A 21,062-nucleotide genomic window follows, 5' to 3' on the forward strand; every position below is an offset into this window, starting at 1 on the left:
TTGAGGGTTAGCATCATTTGAGGTCCGCTGAGGGGTTGGCATCATCTCTTCTCAGGTGTTCTGGATCCAGATTTGATCTTTTTTTTTTTATCCTAGTCATCACGGGATGTAAAACCCATCTCTACCTCCTTTAGTTGGACTTTGCTATCCTAGGAACTACCAAAAGTCCATCGTTTGGTGACTTTGGGGAGCGTGATGGATTGTAATGTGTTATAAGGCTAGTTAGGTACGCAGGAGCTAAACCATTTAGGGCCTTATAGGTAAGTAATGATAATTTGTAACTGATACGAAACTTAATAGGTAGCCAGTGCAGAGACTGTAAAATAATAAAAATGATAATATTTCCTTGACCTGGTAAGGACTCTAGCTGCTGCATTTTGGACTACTTGTAGCTTGTTTATTGAAGATGCAGGACAACCACCTAGAAGTGCATTACAATAGTCCAGCTTTTCTGCATCAGAAACAAGTAACGTGTTTCGTAGCTTGGCAATGTTTCTAAAATGGAAGAATCCTGTTTTTGTAAAATGGGAAATATGGTTTTCAAAAGACATAAGATAACTGTCTAATATAACAGCCAGATTTTTGACTGTAGAGGAAGTAACAGTACATCCATCTAGTTGCAAACTGTAGTCTACTAGATTCTGTGTACTGTTTTTTAGTCCAATAAGTAATATCTCTGTCTTATCCGAATTTAATAGGAGAAAATTATTGGTCATCCAATCCTTTACATTTTTAACACACTCTGTTAGCTTACATAATTTAGAAGTTTCATCTGGTCAGGTTGAGATATATAGTTGAGTATCATCAGCATAACAGTGGAAACTAATCCCGTATTTTCTAATAATATTACCAAGGGGCAACATGTATATTGAAAATAGCTATTATAACACTTGCATATTATTGTTCTTTTGTTTGTTTTGATTGCTTCTATTGTCTCCATTTGTAAGTCGCTTTGGATAAAAGCATCTGGTAAATAACAACATTTTAATTTAATTGAAATGTAAATAATAAAACTAAATTGAAAAAATAAATAAATAAATAACACAAATAAAATAAATCTCTTCATATAAACAAAATAATGCTTTGTCTGTCCTCTTTCAATTTAAAATTAGAGGCAACCACTGCATTTATAAACAAACAAAGATGCTGCATACACACAGTTTTTAATATAAATTATATTTTTACATTTTGAAGCAAAAACAGAATGATTTTACCTATTTTATGCAAGACAAACTACACATAAAATATCTGCATGAAACAGCAGATGAGCTGAATGTGACACAGATTCACTCTCTGCCAGCAGGTGGCGCTTAAAGCGTTTCCTTGGTTTCTGCTGTAAACAAAACAGCGCAACTTTTTTTTTTCAGCACTGCACTTATGACTTTTAATATGCATTAAGGGGCAGTCACACTAGACTTTCAACGTGCAAAATGTTTTCCGGACCTGGCTGCGAATATGGGCGGTAGCTGTAGATAACATCAAGCACCAATGTTTTCCCTCAGTTATCACAACATGGATTCCAATGTGCTTGTACTGTGTCTTTTGCGACGGCGTCGAAAGCGTCTTATTATATTGTACTCACGGTATCTCTCTGTATATAAATATATACACACTAAGCAATAAATTATAAAATGCATTCAAATGTACCATCTGTTCCTGTTTCCACTGACACTGCGAACCATGCAGCTTCTTTTTATATATTATTTTTATAATCTAAAATAAGCGCTTCCTTAACTTTTTATTTCTGTACAGAGACGTATCGATCTTCTACTGGTCCCACGTCTTCACTTGATGCAAATTCGCAGGTCAGAGTTCCCCAAACTTGAACTTTGGAAACTTTCGCAAGTGCTTGCGTTTCTGGTCTGGCGCATTCGCATGCGTATGAATGGAAGTCAACGGAACGAAAAGTGCAGTGTGACCGCCCCTTTATACAGAGGCAAGATACAAAAAAGAAAAAATATCATGCGGGTTGAAATTATTTTGCTAGCAATATAAAATTAAGTAACACATATCAGGTCTGTCTTTATTAACAGGTGCTGGTCATATAATTAGAATATTATCAAAAAGTTGATTTATTTCTCTAATTCCATTCAAAAAGTGAAACTTGTATATTATATTAATTCATTACACATAGACTGATAGATTTCAGATGTTTATTTCTTTTAATTTTGATGATTATAACTTACAACTAACGAAAATCCCAAATTCAGTATCTCAGAAAATTAGAATATTGTGAAAAGGTTCAATATTGAAAACACCTGGTGGCACACTCGAATCAGCTAATTAACTCAAAACACCTGCAAAGCCCTTTAAATGGTCTCTCGGTCTAGTTCTATAGGCTACACAATCATGGGGAAGACTGCTGACTTGACAGTTGTCCAACAGATGACCATTGACACCTTGCACAAGCAAGGAAAGACACAAAAGGTCATTGCAAAAGAGGCTGGCTGTTCACAGAGGTCTGTGTCTAAGCACATTAATAGAGAGGTGAAGGGAAGGAAAAGATGTGGTAGAAAAATAGGGATAACCACACCCTGGAGAGGATTGTGAAACAAAACCCATTGAAAAATGTGGGGAAGATTCACAAAGAGTGGACTGCAACTGGAGTAAGTGCTTCAAGAACCACTACACACAGACGTATGCAAGACATGGGTTTCAGCTGTCACATTCCTTGTGTCAAGTCACTCTTGAACAACAGACAGCGTCAGAAGCATCTCGCTCCAAAAAGGACTGAATTCCTGCTGAGAGTCCCAAAGTTATGTTCTCTGAATTTGAGATTGTTCTCTGAATTTCAGAGAATGTTCTCTGAAATTGAAAGTCAATTTTGCATTTCCTTTGGAAATCAGGGTCCCAGAGTCTGGAGGAAGAGAGGAGAGGCACACAATCCATGTTGCTTGAGGTCAAGTATAAAGTTTCCACAGTCAGTGATGGTTTGGGGTGCCATGTCATGTGCTGGTGTTGGTCCACTGTGTTTTCTGAAGTCAAAGGTCAACGCAGCCGTATACCAGGAAGTTTTAGAGCACTTCATGCTTCCTGCTGATGACCAACTTTATGGAGATGCAGATTTCATTTTCCAGCAGGACTTGGCACCTGCACACAGTGCCAAAGCTACCAGTACCTAGTTCAAGGACCATGGTATCCCTGTTCTTAATCGGCCAGCAAACTCGCCTGACCTTAACCCTATAAAAATGCAGAAGAGCTGAAGGCCACTATCAGAGCAACTGATGGGCTCTTATAACACCTGAGCAGTGCCACAGACTGATTGACTCCATGCCACGCTGCATTGCTGCAGTAATTCAGGCAACAGGATCCACTGTACATGCTCATACTTTTCATGTTCATACTTTTCAGTTGGCCAAGATTTCTACAAATCCTTTCTTTGTTTTAGTCTTAAGTTATATTCAAATTTTCTGAGATACTTAATTTGGGATTTCCCTTAGTTGTCAGTTATAATCATCAAAATAAAAAAAAATAAACATTTGAAATATATCAGTCTGTGTGTAATGAATGAATATTATATACAAGTTTCAGTTTGTGAATAGAATTAGTGAAGTAAATCAACTTTTTGATGATATTCTAATTATATGACCAGCACCTGTATATAGCACTTTATATGATACAGATTGTTTTTAAGCAGCTTTTCATTGATTAAAAAGAAAATGGCAATTCAGTGATAAAAAAATAAATAATAATAAGTTCTTATGTAAAGCAGCTATAAAAGACAATAGTAAATAGTTATTATTCATCTGATATCACTTCACTGTTGATTCAGTTCAATATCTCTGTAGTTGCAGTGAATCAGATTTTTTTTTTTTTAAGTATTCACATCATTGAGGAAGTTCCTGCATATTTTTTTATGTTTTTTTTTTTTTTTAATATATGTAGTTAATATTCCTGTCGATTGGTATGCTGATGCATATTGCTATGAAATATAATTTTAAAGTTAAATGGTTTAGTAGTTTATATAGGTTCAATGGGTTTACAGTGGCTGGGGTGAAACTTCCTATTACATATTGAAATACACTACCGTTCAAAAGCAATAACAAACTTTATTATTATTAATATTTTATATATTTATATTTTATATATTTTTGAGCTCTGAACTAACATAATCATTTCTGAAGGATCATGTGACATTGAAGATTGTATTAATGGCTGCTAAAAATTCAGCTTTTTTATCATGAGGATAAATTCTAATGTTCAATTTTATATTTTCAAAACAGTTATTTTAAATTAGAATAATGTTTCACAATGTTGCTGTTTTAACTCCGATAAATGCATCTTTGGTGATCAAAATACTTATTTCAAAAACAAAGAAACCTTACAAAACACAAACTTTTTTAAAAGGAAGTGGGTATGATAAATGTAGTTAAATATTGTGACTAAAAAATGTTGCATAAAACTTATCACCAAGCCCTAATGAATACTGATATATGCTTCCTTTCCATTGTGTCACTACATTAAGCAGGTTTTTAATGCGAGTCAGTGAAGTGCATAAATGCCACATTTAATTTATGGACAGATTTTTGAAATTTCTGTGGTGCTTATTGCGGTCATGCAACTGAAGGTCCTACTTAAACTCTCATTGTGATTGGTGCTCTCAACTGTTGCACTTAACATTCTCCCTTGAGTGCACATCATAATGAGAGCAATTAATGTCCACTCCCAAGTGTGAATGTTCAAGAAAAATGGATCTCTCATGGACTGTTCCCCAATAAAACATGGATTTAATAGCGTATATGAAAGCAGTCAACCATAAACACACCATTTCTCATTGCTAATTTTCAGAACAATTTTACATTTTGCTTGGGACTAACCTTTTACCAAATGAAAGTCAGCAGCATTAGGAAACTTTTTTAAAATACTTTTTTAGAAAGTTATTGTTGTAATGAAACAAGTTGTTGACTGATGTTGAAGTAAGATGGTTCAGTTTGAAACAAAGAAGTAAATTTGAAACAAAGAGGGCTTATAACTAACTGTTTTACCACAAAGTTACCCGTTGCCTTTGTAGAACATAGGAAATCCTTTCATAGGTTTGTGTTTGTAGCCAGTCTCTTAGCTTGTCCTTGAGGATAAAGGACCACAGGAGCTCTTACGCCTCTGAATAGAGTTCCTCCTGCTGTGTGGTGGACTCCAAAGTTCTGAGTTGTAATGTTTTATGCAAGAGCTGACTGAAGAATCCTTGACCCTGAAGTACACTGTGACATGTGAGACTTTGGCTGTGGAATTCTGAATCTCTTTAGAATTTGAGTATATGGATTATGTTGTTATCTTTCTTTATTTTGTCCTTGGTCTTTGTCAGTCTTATCAGTGTGAAGGTGTAAAGACAGGGATGATCGTTTAGACATTTAAGTTTAGTGACCCAGCAGCTTTGTAAGTCGTGTTTCCCATACGTTAACGTGTAAACAGTAGGTCAGGATGATAACACATACTTTATGGTGGACTGGTGGACAGAAAATGCATGTCATTGTCTCCTCCTCACTGTCTTTTAGTTACCTGAGCAATAGCACAAACTTCTTATCAACTCCAAGGCCCAACTCCTGCTTCAGAAAACATCACCCGAACCATGACACCACCTTCTTCCTGCACTTTGTATTCAGTCTTTCCTCATTTTTATGCTAAACCGAAATGTTTCCCATCAGACCCAAATAAATTCCACTTGCTCTCACCGACTTCTCTTAAACACGCTGAGACCGCTCATCGCTGACCTGGCAAGAAATTCCACCTGCAGTGTTGAACCAATTCCCCACTGAGATTCTCTGCATTATCCTGTCCCCTCATGCATTTGTCTTATGTTGATGACCAGCCTTTTCGGGGGACTTGAATGAATTAATGTAATTGTAAACCTGCAATATTCAAGCTATCACAGATTTGGAATGCCTTCTCTTCTCTTGCGATGGCTTCTGTCGCAGGGTTTCAGTCATAAAGAGTGGCCCGCCATCCAGGCACGTGCACAGGTAGGGCTCAACCTGTGCAGAGCACATGCCCTTTTTGCCCTTACACTCCGAAGTGCCCTTTTTTTGGTGGTGTTTTTTTTTTTTTTTTTTTTTTTTAATCAATGCTATTGGTCACCCTTTACGTCTGTCTGTCTGTTTTACCAAATGAAAGTTCTTAAAACGAGCTTGTGTAAATCTTATTGGATCCTCAAGCTGTAAGTAAGCTGATAACTCCGCCCCCTCTATATTCATTGAATCAACTGAAGTTTCACAGCAGCCGCACAGTAGACAACAGCTGAGCTGAACAAAGTTTTGCGAAGGGTAAATAAATATCTTGTTGTTTGAATAAGTACTACTAAACACTGTCTATAAAGGCTAATGTTTTATTTATTTGATGTCTGACTGACTCACTGACTGAGACATGTGGGATGTCGCCTGAGAAAGAGGGCTAGCATTTGCCATCTAGTCATAGCCAATACATAGCCAACACAGCCTGTGCATACAGTTGCATTTCATCTTTTATAAAATGCTAATTTGGCCAAATGCATTTTACCACAGGAAAAACTGAGCGCTCCGTCTATATAGCTAAAAAAACTAGTTTGTAACCTAGATGAAAATGTAATGTGATGCCTGCAGCGGCAGGCGCCGTCGCCATTTTAATGACGGACAGAAAAAAAAAATCACATTTGCACACATTCGCTGGTCAAAAACGATATATTGATAAGTAATACAACAACATATAATTTGTTTTTACCATCGGAAAATCATAACAGGTGCGCCCCCGCTGTTTCGTACTGGAACTTACACAAAGCGCAAGTGATCCTCTTCACCTAGATAACATATTTCTAAGAAATTTCTTCTTTGATTTATGATTGCTGATACACTTAATTTATTAACATTTAGCCTAATCATGTTATGGTATACTCTCTGTATACTCTCTTTATAAAATGTTGTAAAACATGGTTTTACTACAGTAATGTAGTAGTAACTAAAAAAAAAAAAAATTACAGAAGATCACTGAAATCTTTATATTTTATCATACAGAATGTAATTCATGATTCATTCCAAGGCTTCATTTATTTGATCCAAAATACAGCAAAATCAGTAATATTGTGTAATATTTTTACAATTTTAAATAACTGTTTTCTATTTGAATATTTTAAAATGTAATTTATTTTTGTGATCAAAGCTGAATTTTCAGCATCATTACATCAGTACTCTTCAGTGTCACGTGATCCTTCAGAAATACTTTTCACTGCAACTGTACTTTTCACACTATTTTTATTTATTTTTTCATTGCTGGCTTATTTTAGGGAAAGTTTAGTGAATAAGAGACCTTCAAGAGACCAACATCCCTGGTCCACCACAGTATAACATTTTTGCCAGATACGTGGCTCACAGAAGGTTGCTGTTGTATTAGGTTTAAAGAAGCCCTTAAAACCCTGTTTATCTATATTATCTAATTATCTAATATTATTATTATGGTTGTTATTAATCGTGAATAAATCTAAAGCTTTTGAGACTATTATTTTGTGTTATTGAATTTGTCATGAAGATGTGACCATTTCTTCCTTTTATGCAGGCTTACTAAATAATCTTGATATAAAAAGGGGGGGGGGGTGCCCTTTTTCAGTTTCAGCACATGCCCCTCAAAAGGTCTGTGCACGGCCCTGCCGCCATCTTACAATCTCAGTGAAAATTGGAGGAATGCTGCCAATGAAATAGGGTTTGTCATATAATTAAGGAAATAAGCACAAGGTGCCAGATTACTTTTGATTTGTTCTTTTTTCAAATATGTAATTTAGGTTTCTTTATACTCTGCTTCAAAATACAATTAATGTATAAAATATGCTTAAAAATCTGCCCTTCTGCTCCTGTTAGGATAACTTGAAATAGGACTAAGCATTGACCTTGAAATTTTGAAATTGTAGCTTGTTCTCCAATTTTGATCTACACTGTATATACAATGATTAAAAGTATATACATCCCCCCCCCCAAAAAAAAAGTTTTTATAATATACACATACTTTGTATTTTCTTTCTTTTTTTTGTCATTTTGGTTAAGACAGCTCATGTATGATTTTTAATGATTATGTACATGTACAGTTAAGAAGGTCACCTCATGTAACTTGTTGCATGCTATATGCTAGGTTAATTTTATAGTAGATAGATATCAGAATGTCTAACACACAGACTATAATTGGTCTCCCAACCTAAAAGCATGCAATTTGTGTACCTTACTTTTGAAAAGAGTACTTTTCCTGGTTGAATTTTGAATGATGAATCATTCTGTTGATCTTTTATTACTTGATCCTTCAGTTAGGAATTGTTTACTTAGCATGCTGCAGCATATTATGTGCAAACGTGTTTGTGGAGAAGCATTTATGTAATATGCAACTGGTATGTTACCCCCAGGCATTCAAAATTATTGTTTTAACCAAACTGATGCCAAATAGCCAAACAGCCCATTTTAATGTGTCTTCTTATGGGTAATTGTGAAATGCCTCTAGTGCTGTGAAATAGCTCTCTGCTCACTTCCTGTAAAGATTAAGCTGTCATATGGAATGGGAATAATTGGCCCTCAGCGTGACGTTCACCTGAGAAGCATGGCGGTTGTAATCCCATATCAGCACGTTCAGATGCTTTAGCCTCGAGTTCATTGGCCTGTCATAAAACCAGCACTAATCGCCTAGCAATGCAATAGGATAGTATGCAAATGTGCGGTGAATTGATTTCCTCGCTCAGGACAGCTGTGGGAGTGAAGTGGTTTGCGTAGGGGTTTCCTGCTTTCAATTTTGACTGGTTAAGGCCCAGCGCACACGCGTGATGGAAAATTTATTTGCAGTGCTTTGTTTTGTGGTCTTTGAGTATGTGCATCTACTGATAGTGTTTGTTTTTTTGTTTTTTTGTTTTTTTCATCAAAGAACATGAGCTGAAGAGAACGTGGGAACAGTTCACAGATACTGGCGACAATCTTGCGACCCTACACTAACCCCTTTCTTTTTTCATTCCAGTGAAGTACATGCGTGAAGCGACGCCATATGTGAAAAAAGGGTCACCGGTGTCTGAGATCGGCTGGGAGACACCGCCTCCTGAGTCCCCTCGTCTCGGCAGTCCTCACTTCGATATCCCCAGCCCCCCCTCACTGTCCTTACAGGGCGACCGCAGATACATCCCCCTCAAAATGTGCTACATCACCCGCAGTATGACCGTCCCTGACCCAGAAAACAGGTACTGCTTCTTATGCATTCAATATATTGACCACCATAAGTTTGCAAAACTTGCAGCATTACTTTAAGAGAGGTTAAAATCCAATATGTTAATGTTTAAAGTATTAAAGATTATTTAATAAAAAAATGAAAGCATTTTCATCTAAATAAATTCAGTATTTATTGAAAAAACTTTAACGTGTGTGTACTTTGTACTAATCTTATGGATTTTTCTTGTGTAGTATTTGTCAAAATGGTGGAGAAGGTGATTGGAAGTGTTTTAGACAATCTCTTTGTAATGCCGTCTCAGTATGAGCTGTAAGGGGTCTCATTATTCAGCGGGTGAATGTGACAACCCTGGTAATGCACTCCACACAACAAATGCTTTATGCTGGTCGCTCACTCCGTTATTTGATGTCTAAAGAGTACTAGTGTGCTCTGCTTGTCAGTGGACGAACCTTCATATCTTCAAAAGTGATGGAGGACAACATCAAAGTCCATGTCAACAATGACTTCAAAGATCTCGTATGTCGCCAGAATGCTTGAGCTGGACACTTTACCAAAAAACATGGCCAAAAATCACTCCAAATAGAAAACAAGATATGATGCAGAACATTAAATCTGTGACATGGCTGTTCTGAATGACTGTGGAATACAAGGGGAAAAGACAGCTCACACACCATAAAGAATAGTGAAATAAATTATGAATACAATATTTATTAAGAGGCCAGCAAGGTCACCATATGTTTTCTGGTTACCAGTGTCCATAAGATAAACTGCAGCATTTAATGATTGCATTTATTGCACCGCTGTAGAGGTCCCAGACCAGCCTTTGTGAGGGTAAGAAAACATTTGAAATGATACCAACCCTAAAATTTTGAACTGTATATACCATATAAATACAAATAGCATTATCTGGTTTGTTGTATATCAATGCAATATAGTAAACATGTACAATGTTTTTTTCAGTTTATATCAACAAAATACCATTATAAACAATACATGTGTTTCAAAACCATAAACCATGTTCACCATTTTCAAAATTACATAATATGCGTCTTGAGATGTAAAATTGTGCAACTAGTGCAAACACCTTAAGAAGGAATTTATCTTTCATACACGGAGGATGCAAATATATATATACATACACATCATGTGTGTCCTGTATTGTTGAAAGTGTTTTTGCTTGAGAGGTAAAAGTTCCCACCAACCACGCAGTCTGTTTTTGTGCTATTTTTTGCAGTATATTGTACTTTTGTCGTCAGACAGACGAAGGTTGTGGTTTGTGAGATTAACCATAACACTATACAGGAAGTGTGTTAAAAGATGATGAACCAACGCTGAACGAATGGTAATGACAGGCGGAACATGTCACATCCCTTTTAAAATACAGTAAGGCTTTGTGTCTGTGTGCTGCTGGAATGTTAAACACACTGAATCCTAACAACATTCTGCATCCATTTTTATCTTTATCTTTTGTTTTAGATTAGGATCAAAAACATGGCCAGCTTCAACTTGAGCACCTATTTTGCTATGTGTTGCTGTATTGAACCTTATACAACCACACTCTTCTCTGATTCCAAGACTGCTGATGTCTATAATAATTTTATGAAGATATCAGGCAATATCACTTTTTGCAATGCTCATTGCCATGGGAGGAATCACAGCTGTGTTAGTATTCAGTACAACTGCACTCTCGCTCATAAGACATTGCTTAAATATCTGGCATGGGTTTATAGCCGTATGGCGAGATAAACTGACAGGCAGATAGACAGACGAAAGACTGCTCCACTCCTGCCATGTTCTGTCAGTCAGGAGCCCTCCGCAGACTGGCTGCCAGGTCGTCAGCTCTCACCCTCCAGCTCTGTTTTCAATTTAAACCATTGTGTCCCGTGTCTTCCAGCCCATCCATCACTGTGGTGTTCATGCACAGCTCTATCAACACTGCAGACATTTCACGGCTTACCTCAAGTGCCACACTGTGAGAGGATTCATGTCAAATTCCTAAACAATATGTGGTATAAAAATAGATCGTGCCTCCCTCCACTGTGTTCTGATGGCCCAGAGTGGAACTTTAACTGGAGTTGTTTTTGGGGGAAGTGAGAGTAGCTGATGGTTGGGGGTATGGGGATGTTCCTCCACAACAGATGAGTCAGTGACCTCTCCATCTGTCCTGTGTCACTCCTGTTCTTGTTTGGTTTGACACTGTGTGTTTGGAGACCATCTAAATTTAGTTCATCTTCTTTTTGTCCTGTTTGACCCTAATTAAGAGGTTGGTTGTAAATAAAAGAGCATTTGCTTCTATCTATCCTATTCTTTTCCATCTATTCTATTCTTTTCTAGTTAATAAGAATAGGTCGGGTAGTCATAACATACTTTTTATTTTCGCGGATATCCCCCTGGCAATGTTAGTAAAGTAAACTGTAGGTAAAGATGCTGTAAGTTCTCCGAGTTGGACATTTTATGTTAATTTTCTGACGTTCACATACTGCCTTAGAGAGATTTATTTTGGCTATGAAAGAGACTGAAACATTCACTTCCTAAATTGGACACAGGCATCTCCATTAGTTGTGAAATTCTCCCAATTATAGTCTTAAAAGGCAGAACTCATTGGGCTTCATCCAGAAAGCTTTTTCCTCCAGTCTACTCCAAACAAATCAGCTCCATCTGTGCCCACCCCCTAAGCCCCTCCAAACTCTCTGTCTTGATGAAAGTAGGTCTATTTTTACCAACACGGCGCACCTGAAAATGATATTGTGGAGTGTAAGGTTAAGACTCTTCCTCTAGATGATGTATGAGTGGAGCATTTATCACTGTAAACTCGGGAGCTGAACTGATGTATGGTTCTGTTTGAACCGGGTGGATCTGATATCCCGGTGGTTAATGTTGACTCCAGAGCTCTTCCCAGCACTGTCTGTGTTTATTTAAAGTGACGCAGATGTTTTGTTTTTAATGAAATGTGGTAAATTTAATCACATGTATTCTAGTTTGTACTCATTCAACTCTACTGTATTTATTTTTTATGAAAATAATTAATTATTTCTCCATCTGTTGCCTTTTCACACTCAGCTATATATATCTTCCTATATATAGTAATCTTATCTATATATGTATATAGATCTATTTAATTAAAAACCTGTTAAAATGTTATAAAAAGGGCAATATAATTAAAGTTTTAATAACCTGTAGCTTGTGCTCCTTGTGTTTCAGGCAGATTGAGCTGCACTCCTCTGATGCCAAGCACACAATAGTCATGAGACATAAAGACACATCTTCTGCCCAGACCTGGTTCACTTTAATGCAAACTGCCATCACAAACCTCACCAGTAAAGTCATCTGTGAACTCCGGGAACACGCGGGCCGCCACGGCGTCGCCGGGAGCCGAGAGATCCGACACCTCGGATGGCTAGCGGAAAAGGTGGAAACTTGTTGCATACAATTTCATGAAAACCCTGAGACCGTATTCACATTTATCAGAATGGAAGACACAATGTTAAATTATTTTTGCAAAACTGAATTAATATTTATGAACTATGCCTTAGTGATGTCACCAGCCCATCTGTTCCAGCTGTCCAGTACAAATCAGTTCAGCTCGAATTAAATGTACATGGCATGAACGTACATCATCATCAGAACTTGTGTTTTTTACGTGTCATTTAGCTGTAGGGCAAAAGTTAGTAAATCTGGTAAAAATACACTGTCTAAACCCACAGGGATGTCTTGCATAAAACTCAGCATCAACTCAAGGTCTTTGGTTTGATCTAAGTGTTCCACTGTGATATGTTTCCAGTTTTATGATAATTCTGGATATGCAAAGACTTTATACAGCCACTTAAAACGTAGATATAAAAAATAGCATAAATGAGAAAACACTGTGGTTGATATTGAGTTTGTTGAAGTGCTCTTTAGAGCATCTTTTTATTAAACCACCCACAAGTATGACTGGTAATATTTGTTTCTTACTTTCCACTGTAAGTCCATTCAAAAACACAAGATTATTGTAACAGCTAATGAGAACATTTAGTTGAATAATGAAAACAACAAAATTATATTTCCCTATGAAATCAAAATGGAAGTTTTGTGGCTTTTAATATAAAACGGACTTAAAGGAATAGTTCACCAAAAATGAAAATGTTGTCATCATTTACTCACTCTCATGCCGTTGCAAACCTGTATGAGTCTTTATGTTAAACAATAAAGAAGATATTTTGAAGAATGCTAATCATACGGTTGATGGTCCTTATTGACTTCCATAGTATTTCTTTCCCTGCTGTGGAAGTCAATAGAGATGAACAACTGTTTGGTTCTTCAAAATATATAATACAAATAAGTTCACGAAAATTCACATTTAGCAAACATGCATATGCATATCAGATTTTTTGTGCAATCAAATGCTGTCTAGTATCTGATGTGTCCTGCAGCTGACATTGTAAAAAGATGCTACAGTTGCATCTGAAATGGTTACTTCTTCGCATTTGCTATTTCTTATGTTTTGAATAGTGGACTATATAGGGAATAGGAAGCGATATGAGACACATGCTTTCCATTGGGATAAATGAAACTTGGTTTGCCGTCAGTATCATGTGAAACATCTCAAGCAGTCAGACAGCTTTTAAACAGCCCTGTCACAAACTGTCAAGTACTGCTTTGTTGGGACTGTTATGTAAGTGAACTGCTATTTAATATATAAAAAAAGGAAAACTATTTTTGATATGTCCTGCCCGATATGACATTTTAATTCGAAATACATCAACACCTGCATTCATTAACAGTCACTCTTTAATTTAATACATATTACACATTTCAAATTGCCTATTGCATAGCAGAATGAAAGATGTTCCGCTACTGCAATGTAGAGTCATCACTTTACAGGAAATATATTAAACCTACATCCGTAGTTCCTCCATAACTATCTAATATCTAGTCATATTCATATACATGATTAAGTTGACAGTTGATCATTTGAGATTGTGGAGCTAATTTGAATGTTTTGTATTTAACTGACTTCATTCGATACAACTGTTCTCTGAGCTCTGCACCCCTCCCATTTCCCACTTGTGTGATAGTCCTCTTGGATAAATGCTAATGTTTGCAACAGCATTTTTGAACAAACTGTAAAGATCACACACAAGCATTTTAACAGGGTCTGGTTATACTGTACGCTCTGGTTGGAAACATGGCTAACATCCTGAAAATTGTACAGACAGTTCTGAAGTGCTTTTTTTTTTAGCCATTCTCAGAATTCGTGGTGTGCAGTGCCGGAGCGATTGATGGAGGATGACTCTTCTCAGTGTGACCGCAGGTTTTTCCTCCCTATTAAATTTCCTTTTCATCGCCGTCCAATTAGCTGAGGCCTGGCAGGGCTGGCTAATAGAGAACTGTGGTGATGGCAGGGCTGTGGGCAGCCCCGTCTCAGCCTGCCCTTTAATGAGAGCTCTCTCGTACCGTCTCCTATTACCAACCTGCCGGCCCCTTGATGAATAATTATATGAGAGCAAAAAACCTCCAGCGCTCCCAATGCCCAGACAGCGAGCAGATTTCTTTGTGCAAAGGCCGGAGCTTATAACAAGGGCCAGTTTGTGGTTACGCATCTGCTTCTGATGCACTCAGCCCCGCTGGGGTCTCTCTTTAGCCTTAAGGCAAACTGACCCTCTGAAGAGCAGCCCTGTGATTTGTGAGGATTTGAGTGGTCTGTCAGAATATCAAAGCCCTGAGGAGACATCTGTCACAGAGCAGGGCTTCAGCAGTAAATCACACTTGGGCTCAACTTGAGGTCTTATTGGGAAAACTTTGTGAACTATTACTCAGTTGTAGAGCGTGTTTACTTTTGAGCTCATTAAGTCAGTGTATAACATTGTTCAAGGGTTAGTTCACCCAAAAATGAAAATTATGTCATTAATAACTTACCCTCATGCCGTTCCAAACCCGTGAGACCTCCGTTCATCTTCTGAACACAGTTTAAGATATTTTAGATTTAGTCCGAGAGCTCTGAGTCCCTCCATTGAAGCTGTGTGTACGGTATACTGCCCATGTCCAGAAAGGTAAGAAAAACATCATCAAAGTAGTCCATGTGACATCATAGGGTCAGTTAGAATTTGTTGAAGCATAATAACAAATATCAAAAATGACTTTTTTTCAGCAACGTCTTCTCTTCCGGGTCACAATGAGTTGGAATAAGGTTTTTGTGAAACGGGTACAACATAAAATACCAATTTGAAATTATTTAAGCTTTGTGACATGGTGCATTATCCTGCTGGAAGTAGCCATCAGAGGATGGGTAAATGGTGGTCATAAAGGGATGGACATGGTCAGAAACAATGCTCAGGTTGGCCGTGGCATTTAAACGATGCCCAAGTGGCACTAAGGGGCCTAAAGTGTGCCAAGAAAACATCCCCCACACCATTACACCACCACCACCTGCCTGCACAGTGGTAACAAGGCATGATGGATCCATGTTCTCATTCTGTTTACGCCAAATTCTGACTCTACCATCTGAATGTCTCAACAGAAATCGAGACTCGTCAGACCGGGCAACATTTTACAAGTCTTTAACGGTCCAATTTTGGTGAGCTCATGCAAACTGTAGCCTCTTTTTCCTATTTGTAGTGGAGATGAGTGGTACCCGGTGGGGTCTTCTGCTGTTGTAGCCCGTCCGCCTCAAGGTTGTGCGTGTTGTGGCTTCACAAATGCTTTGCAGCATACCTCGGTTGTAACGAGTGGTTATTTCAGTCAAAGTTGCTCTTCTATCAGCTTGAATCAGTCGGCCCATTCTGCTCTGACCTCTAGCATCAACAAGGCATTTTCGCCCACAGGACTGCCACATACTGGATGTTGTTCCCTTTTCACACCATTCTTTGTAAACCCTAGAAATGGTTGTGCGTGAAAATCCCAGTAACTGAGCAGATTGTGAAAGGGACCCACAACCATGCCAAGCTCAAAATTGCTTAAATCACCTTTCTTTCCCATTCTGACATTCAGTTTGGAGTTCAGGAGATTGTGTTGACCAGGACCACACCCTAAATGCATTGAAGCAACTGCCATGTGATTGGTTGATTAGATAATTGCATTAATGAGTAATTGAACAGGTGTTACTACTAATCCTTTAGGTGAGTGTATATAAACTTGCTACTGTGAGAAAAAGTTTTGATGTGTGAGATAAAAAGCCACAATGATTTTTTTTTTATTCTGTGGTGAAAACAAAAAACAAAACAGAATTACCACTTGTTAACTCACAATTGCAAGATGTAAACTATGAAGTTGTTTATATTGTTTCCTGAGTTTATATTGCAATTCTAAGAAAGAAATAATTGAGATATAATCTCCGAATTGTGAGGAAAAAATCTGAATTGTGAGAGAAAATGTTGGATTACCTTCTTAATTCTTCTTTCTTTTCTTAATTTTATTCTGCATGGAAACAGACTTCCATATATTTCAGAGTGAAACTAAATTCAGTGAGACGAAAAAAAAATGTTGAGTGGGATTTGATTTTATCCATCTGGAATTGATCTGTTTCACAACAGAATGGTGGTTAGAGGGGAGTGGCAGAAAGGGGTTTGTAAAGTCATCCGAAAGGGAAAGTCAGATGCAAAGCAAAACAAAAAAAAAACAAAAAAAACGAAAGGAATTATATTATGATCGGGATGTTAAAATAAACAAAAATCTCACCTTTCAGAGTAGACATTAAAAAGTATATCCCAGCCAGGTTCACCTCTTGTTGCAGTTCTCTTAAACATTTCCGATGTTTTCTGTGCGTATTTGCAGGTTGTTCGTATTTGTGTTTTGAGTATTTTCAGTGAGTTTGTGTTTTTGGTTGTGTTGTGAGTATTTTTCTCAGCATGTTGATCTTTCTCGGCCACTGTACATTTGGTTTAAAGTTATATTTTCCAGTGAGGTTAGAATAACTTATAACAAATAATAAACTAGCTTTCAAGATAGCATATAGTTTTACTTCTCCGGTAACTTTATCTTGTTTTAGGAATGTTCCCAATACAGAACAACAAAGACGCACTGCATATGTAAACAATATGCTGATGGATTTATGCATGATAAAAAAAACACCACGTATGGAGACTGGTAGGGAAATAACCCTTGTGCATATACCCATATTCTTCCCCAAATGGGATAAATAAAGGAAACCTTGTACAGGTCTTAAATACCAAACAACAAATATGTGCACTTAGGCCTACCTTCCAGCAAGTTTTATATGTGAGAAACAGGAACTTGCATCAAGACAGTAAACAGGGTGTCATGGTTGCTGACTAAGCAGTTGGAGTTTTCTTGATATGCTATAAACATGATGTAACATTTTTTAGACCATCTGAACGTTACATATGGTTTCTCATACATTCCATTAGTATAAAATATGCATATCAGATCAGATCACACACACACACACCTCTGGACTTAAGTGCTCATTTTGCTGATACATCAGTAAAAGTTGAAGAGGCTGAATGGTTTTGAAGCTTTACTTTGTTCTGAAAGTATTTGGAGTTGCCGTGGTTTATCACAGGAAGTGGCCTTAAAAGAGACACCCTTGAGAGGTTTACCGCTTTGACAGTGTTAATTAACAAGTCTCTCAGATGAACAAAAGACTTAATGTCAGCACTTGACGTTTTACACTGGCTTTCATATGAATAGACCAGGAAAATTAGGACAAAATGTAATTATATGGCACCTGAAAGGCTATTCACAAGTTATACATGGTGTGTGTGTGTTTCAGACGGAAAGCGAGAGACAGTGCTGGAAGCCGGTGCTGGTGATGTTGACGGAGAAGGACCTGCTGCTGTTTGACAGTATGCCACGCATGAGAGAACACTGGCTCAGCCCGACACACACCTACCCTCTGCTCGCCACACGGTACACACACACACACACACAGCATTACTGCTCTCATTTTACTCGTTCATACAAACACACCTTTGAAAAACCAATCAAGGTACACACACCTCCTCTCCCTTCTGTTAAACACGTGCCTCTGTACACACACATGTAAACACACACACACACTTTTTGCATGCCAGTTGGCAGTGCTGACCAATTGGGAACTAAAATACACAACTGCAGGCCAGCTGGAAGGAAACAGTACAAAAGCATTATGGCTAATAAAGGCCTGTTGAAGCTGTATGAGGTGGCAGCTATTACTGCAACGGATAGATTTAAAGTCCACGCTTAACTGGACTGCAGCCCAGATCTCACTCTAGGGCCGATAGGGCAGTTATCACAGGCTCAGCTGGCATGTGCTAATGTTTTGTTGACCCTGAGATTGTCCAAAATGGCAGAGTCTTGCTATGCTTTTTCTCCAAACTTTTTTTAACTTATTTTGGCTTGACTTCCTCTGTGAAATCTCAAGTTCTGTCAAGCCGGCCAGCCCCGCCAACGGTGAAAACTCATTGGACCAATCCAAAGCCCGTATATAGGTCTTCAGCGGACTTGGTTGCTGAAGTATTTTCCCATTCATTTTTCCCGTAGGGGTTAACTCTTCATTAAAAAGTTATAAGCCATGAACAAAACCAACCAGCTCAAATCAGTTCCCTCATGGAGAAAATGAATGGGAATTTGCAGTCGAAACCTGACTGCTGCATTCTATTTAATATCAAACCTGAACTTAGAGAGACTGATTTCAGCAAATGGATGTTAAGAAACATGATGTTAAATAAAAAATTCAGTCAATTGAAGTTGTTTTGTTGCACTTACAAAAACTACCGTGGTACTTAAATTCTATTGGGTACTATTGTGTTTTTGTACTGTAAATGTACCATAGTAATACCATTTATCATATTTTTGAAGTACCTTGAAATACTCAAATATTATGAAATGCAAATAATAAAAAAGTACTGTGATGGGAACATAGTAATACCATGGTAATTTAAGGCATTTTCATATAGAAGCACTATGGTAAATATCCAAAAAACATTTTTTTTAGTTTTTTGTTAGTGATTTCTATGGTGCACTTATCTTGAGTTTTTAATCGTAGGCTGGTGCATTCTGGTCCAGATAAGGGTTCACCACAGCTTGGTGGCGAGCTGTGCTTTGCTACACGGACGGGAACCAGATTGGGTATCGAAGCCCATCTTTTCAGAGCAGAGACCTGCAAGGACTTGTCCCTCTGGACCAGACAGATAGTCACTGGCTGCCACGCAGCTGCTGAGATGATCAAAGAAGTCACTACCAGTGAGTATGGATCCTACGTTTTGCTCCTTTCACGGGTCTTATGGCCTGTTCACACCAACCCCCTTCCAAGTTTCCAAAATGGGGTTTTCACACTGATGCTAAAGAACAGAGGTTCTAAAAGAGGAGGAACCGCAGAATTATTTCTGGTACTTATGATTTCCAAGATGTGGATTCCAGTCATAAGAAAATTTATTAACTGTATAATGTGTAATGTCATGGAATTTGGCAAATCTTGGATGAATGAATCAGTAATAGTTCATGAAATTGACTATGGACTAGTGTCTGTGAATATTAAAGCACAAAAGACTGTGTGTCTCTGAGTAAATGAATGTCTCTGTTTCATCTACTACACATACTAAAGTGTATATACTATATGATGACAAGAACACACAAACTAAATACACACACACACACACACACAGAGAGAGAGAAACTCAAAGTATAATAATAATAATAATAATAAAAAAAAAAGTAAAATTTAACATGGAATTTTGCCAAACAAATTACTATTGTGCAGTAGAATGTACTTCTCAAAGTAATAATACAATTTTTAAGAATAATCATACAATTTTCCTTCCATGTTTTAATTTTTAACAGTAAACCCATTGTGCAGCACTTTAAGTAATTGCTCATTTTAATTAGATTACATTGCTTACATAAGATGAGTTATGCCTTCATTTGATTACCAATGTTATTGATAATACATTGGTATTACATCATAAATAAATAAAAAATAAAACTAACAGAATTTCTACAATTAAATACACGCATACAGCATTTCACAACGATTATTGTAAACAATTTTAATAAATTGTTACATTTTAAAAAATTGTATGATTTCAGTTAGGCCTAATTAGATGCTTACTACAATTGAATCGAACCATTAAAAAGGTCTAGAAAAATTAAAACTGAAAAAATAAATAAATAATTTTTTAATGAAATGCATCTTTCTGGACTCCTCAAGTCTGAAATATTGTGCCAGGATTAGACATGTACCGATATTCAGTAATGCGATATATCACGGTAATGAATATGCACAAAATTGTTATCGTGGGCACTTCTGAATAACATTAATAATTATATATTAAAAATTATTCTGAATTTGGAAAGCATTTTAAGAATACTTTTCCTATCAACTGGTCACAGTCCACCGCTGTATGCTGCTTGAAAGATGCGTGTGGCTCTGATGTAAAGCACGCCTGAGAAGCACATTGGGGAACACGTGAGAGATGCGCTGAATAAAAGCACATTCACTCTCTGACAGCAGATGGCGCTAAACTGCAGAAAATGCAGCCGTTACCCTGGAAACCCCATAAACAAAGCAGCTAAAATAGCCATTAAGATTTGTGGATTTGCTGTGTTGTTCATCACAATGTTCACATGTTATTATTAAACCTGTTATACTGTATTATGACTTTTTAAAAACTAAATTTAAATATTGTGATAATACCGTATACTGTGATAAAAGCATTATCAATTAATCGCAACAGGAAAATTTGATACCTTCATATCCCGAACCAGGTTTATTTGTTATTTATTTATTTGGTTTATTTATTTTAAAGAATATTTTTCTCTGTGGCAACAGTTTGTCATCTTAGCAGTAGTCTGGAACTTTGCAACAGGTGTTGATCCATGTCGGCCCAGGATCTCATTTATTTTCTTGCGCATTGCTGCGTTTACATTAGTTTTACGGCTGTAGCTTCTTAAATGTTAAACACATACTTATTTAAAATGTAGATTTGTGGGTA

General features: G+C 37.2%; 1 protein-coding gene across 1 annotated transcript in view; it reads left to right on the forward strand.

Moving 5' to 3' along the window:
* The window catches only part of sntb1 (syntrophin, basic 1), a 38,303-nt gene that overhangs the window by 12,618 nt on the left and 4,623 nt on the right, over nt 1–21,062 (forward strand). Inside the window, exons 2-5 of the mRNA XM_052577450.1 lie at nt 8,950–9,166; nt 12,355–12,562; nt 17,864–18,000; nt 19,118–19,314. Coding sequence (XP_052433410.1) covers nt 8,950–9,166; nt 12,355–12,562; nt 17,864–18,000; nt 19,118–19,314 — 759 coding nt within the window. The remainder of the gene's footprint in view (nt 1–8,949; nt 9,167–12,354; nt 12,563–17,863; nt 18,001–19,117; nt 19,315–21,062) is intronic.

The sequence above is a fragment of the Carassius gibelio genome, chromosome B16 (genome assembly GCF_023724105.1).
Source record: "Carassius gibelio isolate Cgi1373 ecotype wild population from Czech Republic chromosome B16, carGib1.2-hapl.c, whole genome shotgun sequence".
Classification (NCBI taxonomy): domain Eukaryota; kingdom Metazoa; phylum Chordata; class Actinopteri; order Cypriniformes; family Cyprinidae; genus Carassius; species Carassius gibelio.